Source organism: Semicossyphus pulcher, unplaced genomic scaffold (genome assembly GCF_022749685.1).
Source record: "Semicossyphus pulcher isolate SPU_LCO1_2020_fin unplaced genomic scaffold, fSemPul1.0.p SCAF_2, whole genome shotgun sequence".
Classification (NCBI taxonomy): domain Eukaryota; kingdom Metazoa; phylum Chordata; class Actinopteri; order Labriformes; family Labridae; genus Semicossyphus; species Semicossyphus pulcher.
The window spans coordinates 20,602,777-20,611,366 of NW_027211693.1; the positions used below are offsets into that span (position 1 = coordinate 20,602,777).

General features: G+C 47.1%; 1 protein-coding gene across 1 annotated transcript; it reads right to left on the reverse strand.

Annotated features, from left to right (window-relative positions):
* Positions 1-881: 881 nt before the first annotated feature.
* On the reverse strand, positions 882-7,529 carry LOC138598261 (protocadherin-10). The gene is made up of 4 exons (XM_069670008.1): positions 4,893-7,529; positions 2,332-2,390; positions 2,099-2,226; positions 882-1,700 (listed from the first exon to the last, which is right to left on the reverse strand). Exons 1-4 carry the CDS (start codon positions 7,413-7,415, stop codon positions 1,396-1,398), a joined length of 3,015 nt encoding a protein of 1,004 aa, XP_069526109.1. The 5' UTR covers positions 7,416-7,529; the 3' UTR covers positions 882-1,395.
* Between the last annotated feature and the right edge of the window lie 1,061 nt (positions 7,530-8,590).

The window sequence follows — 8,590 nt, forward strand, 5'->3', positions numbered from 1 at the left end:
TGAAAAAAACTTTAAAAAAAACTTTAAAGTTGTTCTCTTGGAAGAGATTAAGACCAATGCTACACCACTATTTTAAGAACAGAGCTCTGTTCCTCAATCATCTGAAAGTAAGCCAAGCTGACCTAAATACGGCTGCCCCTTCAGCCGTCCCTATGGACCACCTTACCGCAGAGAAGGTTACCCTGCTCCCCTGCATGCTCTCTACGGACACCCGTTTCCTTATTAACAGAATTATTTTCAATCTGAGCCATACGACGACCTAATTACCCTGTTCATTTCTGGCCGGTGGCCAGTTCTCATCTGTTGAAGGTAGGAACTAATTCCCTGAGAAGTAAGATGTAAAAGGGCACAGGGAGAGAAGTCACAGGCCCCCGAGCTCACACCCAGGTGTGGCATTTGCAGCTGAGCCCCCCCTTTCCCCTGCCGCTTGAATCCATGGTCGTGGTCTTAATTAAAGTGATATTTCGAGAGAGGAGCTTCTGTTTGTTCAGTTAATGAACCCCACTATTCTCTGCGGGCAAATGGAAATGCAAGCACTCCAATTAGCATATGTTAGCATTTTACTGTGTTTATTCCTCACCGCGGAAAACAGCTTACCAAGGCGAAAAGCTTTCCACCCTTGTAAGAGTGGCTGTGGAACTTTTTCACCCCAAAATAATTGACTCAAGCTTATTAAACACAGATCCAGGAAACTCGCATCTAAATGCTTCGATGCATGCAGATGACCGAAGCTGTGTTTGAATGCATGCGCGTGTCAGTGCGCGTGGGTTGGGTAACAGGCCTTGAATATCATCTATTACAGCAGGCCAACACATGCATATTTGAGAGACGTAAGAAAGACCATATGAAAAAAATACTTTATTCTCATAAATGTATACAGTACATGTGTGGGGAAAATCCCCGGCCTTTACAGCTGTCTGCATCATGTTGCAGCTTTGCATATACATTATCATATTTGTCATATTCACACAAGCTCTGTCCGCAAACATAGAAAAAGAAAAACTACTAAAAATATAAATTCATAAGGATGTGCAAAATTATTGTCCACCAATGCTTTTTCAAAACACGTTGGATGTAATTGCTGCTGCTTTGATTGTCTAAATAATAATAATGATAACAACAACAACAATAATGATAGGCAGACATATACATTGGCCATGATTTAGTGGCATGTCACATAAATAGCCATAAGACTTCATTTCCCATCAGCATTTTTGCCTAAATGAATTGTTCATCAGCTATATCTCGTACTCAATAAATTGCACATCCTCTTTTTTTTTTAATCCCACCTGTAAATCAAATGTTCATCGATTCATCTACCAAACAGTCGCTTATTCTGTTTTCAAATGAGGTTTTCCATCATTGTAATCATCCATTCACACAGTCATTTATACATCAGTCATTGTACAGGTCATTATTTATAATCGCAGCCTCTCCCTGGGGGGACATCTGAAGACGCCTCTTCTTGCCAAAAGTGGAGAAGGAGTTGTGGACATCCAGCTCGCTTCTCTGCGCCGCCGGCCTCAGGGTGCAAAAGCCTGATGGGGTCCCAGGGATGTACATGTTGTGGTGGTAGTCGGGTGGTGGGTGAGGGTGAGGGTGGGGAGGGATGGATGGCTGCTGCTGCTGGGGAGGAGGTGTGCAGCGGGGAGTCCAGGGCCGAGAGGGGACCCCACTGGTTGAAGGAGACATCTTATAGTCTGTAGTGTAGCATAGATAAGGAGCAAGGAGAGGAGAAGCAACTACTTAATTATGCAATATTGACTTTATACTGCAGTGTTGCTTTTATTTGCATAGTGCTTTTCTAGAAAAGGAAAAGTGCTTTGCAATCTCAAACAATAAACAATGACACAACAGAAGAAGAAGTCTGCAACAGAAATACAAAACTAGAGACATAAAGATGCTTATTTAGGTGGTCGTTGAGATGAGTTACAACTACACCAACAAATTATTCACGGTTAATGAAAGGAAAACAGAGTGTCAATACATAAAAGCATGGAGTGTGTTATATACAGTACTTGTGTTTGGGAGTCCATAACCTGCAAATGAACATGTTACCATAAATAAGTGCAGTTGGGGTGAATCTGGTCACCCTCACCTTTCATGCCTCTCATGTGAGTTCCCCAGGTCCAGTACTGTCCAGGTGCCATGGAGGTGACGTAATTCTCTGGGTCTGCATGCATGGCCTTACGCATGAGGGTGCCATCCATGTTGATAGAGTTATAGCTGCAAAAAGCAAGAAACCAATCTGTAATGATCGCTATTTACTCTTATGTACATTCACTACCTATGGACATTGGCTAGACAAAGGTCAAAGGTGAAAAATTGTACCTTTTAATGGAGGAGTTCTGATTCTTTGTGAGGGTCCAGTCTGTGTTTGGCTGCTTCAGCTGCAAGAAAAAAACAGTTTGACACACTTTAATGTAGACCTAATAAAAACGATTTCATAAATGTAAAGACAGATAGAAGGGGGAAGTCACAGTCCAGGTCTATTTTGAGAAATGTCTCTCTTCAAAACAAGTTAAGACAGACAACGTCTGCTCATTCTGTCCTCGCGAATCAGTAGAGGTCAGAGATAATTGACATGAGGAGCAGTCTATCTTTGTATCCGTCCTGAAATGGAGACACGAGTCATTTTCCGTGGATCGTGACTGCCGCCCTGTGGATGTTTTGCAGAACATATTTTTTTTACGAGCGGAGGTGCTGTTGCCTTCAGCTCCGGCTCGCCTGTCACTTAGTTTTGCTTTTATCCTCTGTGGTGCAGCGGGAGGGGGTGAAGGAGAGCACCCGACTGATATTTATTCCACGTCTGAGTCTCATAGTATGGATTCCACGCTCTATTAATTCACTTGAAATTGTTAACAAGGAGAATGCGACGTAAGCGTATTATTAGAATCGGTATTCAAAATACACCCCTTGCCAAGTACGCACAAAACCAATTAGAACCCCACCGGGATGAAACGAAACATGATTTTAATCTTCAAAGGAAACCGTGCCAGGGAGGAAATTAAGAAAATTACACACGTCATTGTTTTGTGGATTTTATGCATCATTTTACATTAATATTTGCCTGACGCTCCTCGAGCAAGGTTTTTAATTAAAAGTCTCACAGAGAGCCTTGCAAAGTTTACGATCCTTGCAGCTGTATATGCACAACCCAAGAGAGTACAACACGCATATACACGCGTTCACGTGCACGCACCTGTCCTGTGTGTCTTACACGCCTGAACGTGTGTTTAATCCTTCTTTTCACCTTCATTTAATAAGCAGGCCTACTATGTGCTTGCTTTGTGTAATGCTCAGTGATTTCCCTTTTAGATTTAATGTGTCACTGACGACCTCGCGAGGACTATACGCAGAGGGACACCAATTAACGGCAGGAAGGACACTTTCTCCTGAAGGAGCATAGCTGCAGGCGGAACAATCTCCGTGACCTCGACATCCCCCTTGTGGCCAGAGGTGTGTGTGCCAGTGACCGAGGTGACATTTGTCAGCCTGGTGGAGTCTGGTATCAGGAGTCTCTCTCACTCTGCTTTTCAATGAAAACACGGAGAGGACAATGGGCATTACGCGCATATTTCCGGTCTGGTTCCCCGTCTATTAGGATTAGAAAACACTGGTGTATAGATCCTGCCTCCGTAAACTCCCTTTCTCCTCGTCTCCTTCCTCCCCCCTGCTTCTATTCACCCCTCCTCTCCCCAGCCTTTGCTCGACAAATATGAAGCTTCTCTCTCTCTCTCTCTCTCTCTCTCTCTCTCTCTCTCTCCCCTCGCATTCAGAGGACAACGCTGGAGCCGATCTACAGGCGGCCCACGTCTCAGTCCAGCCATGTCCTTGCACCCCCCCTCTCCCTCTCCTTGCCCCCTCCCCTCTCGGTGTCCTCTCCCCTGTCTCCCCCCAAAAACCGGCCATTTGCCATTTTTCATCAATAATGGACAGCCCCCCCTTGCGAATACGCCACATTGTGTGTAGTATAATGGTTCGGCTGCGCGTGTGCCCTTGAGGCATAGTTAGTGAGGTTATCTGTCCTGTATTGTTAGTTTGAGAACAGGAAGGCGTGTCGCAAAGCTCAGTGGTCGAACGGGAATTGTCTGAAAGCAAGGCAGATATAATCAGACTGACACTCACCTTGTCCGTCATAACCTTGACTTTTTGTTCGAACTCAGGTACATGCCCTGAAGCGTGAGCGCGCGTGTGCGTGCGTGCGTGTGTGTGTGTGTGTTTGTGCGTGTGTGCGTGTGTGTGTGTGTGTGTGTGTGTGTGTCCTCTGGTAGTATAAAAAGTGTGTGGCAATGACACAGGAAGATTTAGGTCATAAAGTACTATAATTAAAGTAATAATTTATTATAAAAAGCGTCTCTGCGTGTCTTTTAATTAAAAAAAAGTCTCATTATGACACCTGGAAATATTCCGACTGAATAGAGGAGTCAACTTAATCTCCACTTCCCCTCACACAGTAATTGATATCTCACTTCAGTCTATACAGATGATAAGACACGGTTCGCGCACAGCATATGCTCCCTGCAAGACAGGGTTTAACACTTTCATTAACATGTCAATTAAAATTTAATCTCACATCGTCTCATTTCATTACCCGTGCGCCAAACACTAGGCTGCAATTAGGATACATTATTGACATGATTATAATAACAGTAGGCACAACATACTGTGCAGACACTAAGAGCAGAGGATGGCTGTGTCTTCGCTCAGTTTTTGCTCAAGTTGACTTTAATCAGTCTGGCGTGATGCGTGATTTGACCTTCATGGGAGAATGTCACAGTCTAGATTCTAATCAGATACAGAACTCAGATGGGTTTAGTTGTGACAGTGATGTTATTTAAATGAACAACATGATCCATTGTTTAGTAAACTGTACGCTATTTTCTCTGTACCTCGTTGGGAGTAGTTGCTCCGTTGTTCACAGACGCGCTCCGGCTCTGCGCGTTCCAAGAGTTCTCCGCGCTCTTCGCCTCGTTGTTCCTCGGCGTGCTGCCGGGGCTGCACGGCTTCAGAAACATAAAGTCACTTTTGGCAGATTCGGGAGTCAGGCACACTTTGTAGCAATATGACTGAGAGAGGCTGCTGTTTCCGTTCACCTCCATACAGTTCGTGGGCACTTTGGCTGCGGAGGAAATCTGCAGGTTGAGGTTGGATTTCTTGAACACCTCCGGGGGCGGATCGGGCTGAAAGCCCCCGCAACAGCAGCAGGCGAACGGGGGGAGGTTGTACCCGCTGAGCGTCTCCCTGTCCTTGTAGCACTTGACCGCAGCCAGCACGATAATTGCCACCAGGAATATTAAAGATATTGTGCTCAGTGACACGATCAAATAGAGAGCGAGGTTAGAGGGGGGCTGTGGGCTGAGTGTGAGATCTCCGAAATCTGACAGCGACTCGGGCACGCTGTCTACCACTGTGAGGACAATGGAGACGGTGGCGGAGAGCGGCGGCTGCCCGTTGTCCTTGACTAATATCACCAGCCTTTGCCTTGTTGCGTCTTTTTCCACTAACCGGCGAATAGTCCTGATTTCTCCCGTGTACAGAGCCACGCTGAACAGCCCCGGGTCTGTAGCCTGCAACACCTGATAGGACAGCCGGGAGTTCTGCCCTGCGTCCGCGTCTAAAGCCGTTATTTTGGTAACCAGGTACCCAGCGTCTACTGACCGCGGAACCACCTCTGTGGCCACGCTGCCGTTCTTGGGCAGCGGAGAAACAATAATAGGAGCGTTGTCGTTCTGGTCCAAGACAAACACGTTCACTGTGACATTACTGGCGAGAGGGGGGAAACCAGCGTCCTGCGCCTGAACCAGAATCTGAAAGTTTCTAAGTTGCTCATAATCAAAGGAGCGCAGTGCGTAGATGTTGCCGTTGTCGGAGTTGATTGAGACATAAGTGGACACGGGCATGCCCTGAATCTGACCCTCGAGAATAGAATAAGACAGATAGGCGTTCTGGTTAGAATCGGGGTCGAATGCAGTCACAGAGCAAATGGAAGCGCCGGGGGCATTATTCTCGGTCACATAAACAGTGTACGAAGGTTGAGAGAACCGCGGGGGGTTGTCATTAATGTCAGACACTTGCACGAGGATGGTTTTCCTGGTCGAGAGGGAAGGAGAGCCCAAGTCTCGCGCGGTGAGGGTGATATTGTACTCGGACACCGCTTCCCTGTCCAGAAACTCGCTCGTCACCAGAGTGTAGTAGTTTTTAAAAGATGAGTGGAGCTGAAAGGGGACGTTGCTCGGGATTTGGCAGTCAACATTCCCGTTCTCTCCCGAGTCCCGGTCCATGACGCTGATAACAGCTATCACAGTGCCAGGCGGCGCGTCTTCCTGGACAGGAGTGGAGACTGATGTGAGGATGACTTCGGGCGCGTTGTCATTCACATCCAGGATGTCCACCAGCACTTTACTGTGCACGGCCACAGCCGATGGTCCCCTGTCCTTAGCCTGCACATATAGCTCATACACACTGGCTTTCTCATAGTCCACAATGCCCTTCACTCGTATTTCACCTGTGTAGGGGTCCACGTTGAACAGTTCTCGCACCTTGAGCGGTGCGTGCCCGCTAAACGCGTAGGTCACCTCACCATTCGAGCCCTCATCCAGGTCCGTGGCGTTCAGCTTCAGCACCTGCGTCCCCCTCGGTGCGTTCTCCACAAGGCTCGCCCGGTAAACTGAGCGGTCAAACACGGGCACGTTATCATTGGCGTCTAACACCGTGATAGTTATCAGTGCTGTCCCGGAGCGTTCCGGTGACCCCCCGTCAAAGGCTGTGAGAACCATCTCGTGCTTTTTCTGCTGCTCTCGGTCCAGTGGGGTGTCCAGCACGAGCTCAGCAAACTTGCTTCCATCATTGCGCGTCTGGATGTTCAGTACGAAGTGCTGGTTTGCGCTCAGCTGGTAGGAGCGCAGAGAGTTGGTGCCCACGTCCTGGTCCTGTGCGCTCTCTAACGGGAAGCGGGAGCCGGGCGCAGCCGACTCTGTGATGTCAAGATTAAACTCGCTCCACGGGAAACTGGGGGAGTTGTCATTCACATCTAAAATCTCCACTTCAACTCTGTACAGTTCTAAAGGGTTTTCAATCACCACTTGTAAGTGTAAAAAGCAGCTCGGGCTTCGTTCACACAGCTCCTCTCTGTCCATCTTTTCGTTGACGAAGAGGATGCCATTCTCCAAGTTCACTTCTAAATACTGCTTCTTTGCGCCGGAGACTATACGGAACCGCCGGGCTGACAGCTTGGCCACATCCAAGCCCAGATCTTCGGCGATGTTGCCCACAAAAGCTCCATGCTCCAGCTCTTCGGGGATGGAGTACCGAATTTGTGCAAGAACCAAGTCCACTACACAAGCACACAGAAGCAGGCATATAACGAGCCCAGTCACTGGTACCCAACTGCCTCTGGAGAGTCTGTGATCCATCTCAGCTGCGTGCGTAAAATCACCTCACCCAGACATCTCTCGCCTCATAAAGCCATTCAGCTGCACCGCTAAAAGTACAGAAAAACATAAAGTCTGTCAAAAAAAAGATTTTTTTTAAAAGTCTTTACATCTAACTTTGCAACATCTATGTGAATGGATAACTTTACTTATTAGTTAAGCCGAAGGGAAAGGAGAGGAAAGCATCTCTCTCCCTCTCTGTTGTGCTCCACGCGCAACACCGGTGGTGTGTGAACGGGGGAGGCTCGCGCTTTGATTTTCCAGTGTATTAGACACTTGGAGGAGCTGGTGGGGAGACGTGTGTGTATGTGTGTGCAGAGAGAGAGAGAGAGAGAGAGAGAGGGAGAAGAGGGGGGGGGGGGGGGGACGTAGCATCTCGCAGCTCCGTATTGGAGGACGCCGACGCGAAGTGCGCCTCTAATTACTGTAGACATTTAACCCTTTCACATCCTCTTGTCTGTTCCTCTGACCCATTAAAGAGACGGGAAGGCGTAAGTTTGACACCAGACGTCAGAGCCAGATTTGGATTAGGGGGTAAATTGTGTTGTGGGTGTCGTTTTCTAGGCTGAGTTTAACAGATGAGGCTGGACGGGGATTTGTCACGATGACCTATACAGGCACGAGAATGAAGTTGTAGCTCACATTATTTTAACTTTGATTTATTTCAACCTTCAGAGAATAATACACTATTCTCCTCGTGCCCCCCTAGTACACGTTGCACTGCTGTAAACATAAACACACAGGCCTGCGCACTGATTCGCTTTGGCTCAAGTGGACCAGTGGCCACTGCCAGAGGGCTCCTGGGATCCGCTAATGCTTTTTAATGAGAGCCCTTTGAAGATGAATGCCCACATTGCAAAAACAGTCCCATTCATTAATCATCACACACGAAATCGGGTGTTACAAAAAGAATCTTTGATGGGTCAGGATGATATTTCAATTTTAATCAACATTTAAATGAGCGCGAGCTCCATTTAAGAGCTTAAAATGATTACAATGACAATCACGAGCGGGTTAGACACACATTTAAAAGCGCATTACACGACTTTAATTCACTTAAGTTGGCGGGAACATGTATCAACACAATCAACATAAAAGCAATGTCATAAAGGCTTAATCATACTTGTCTCTAATCAGGTATTATCATTGGGATTAGA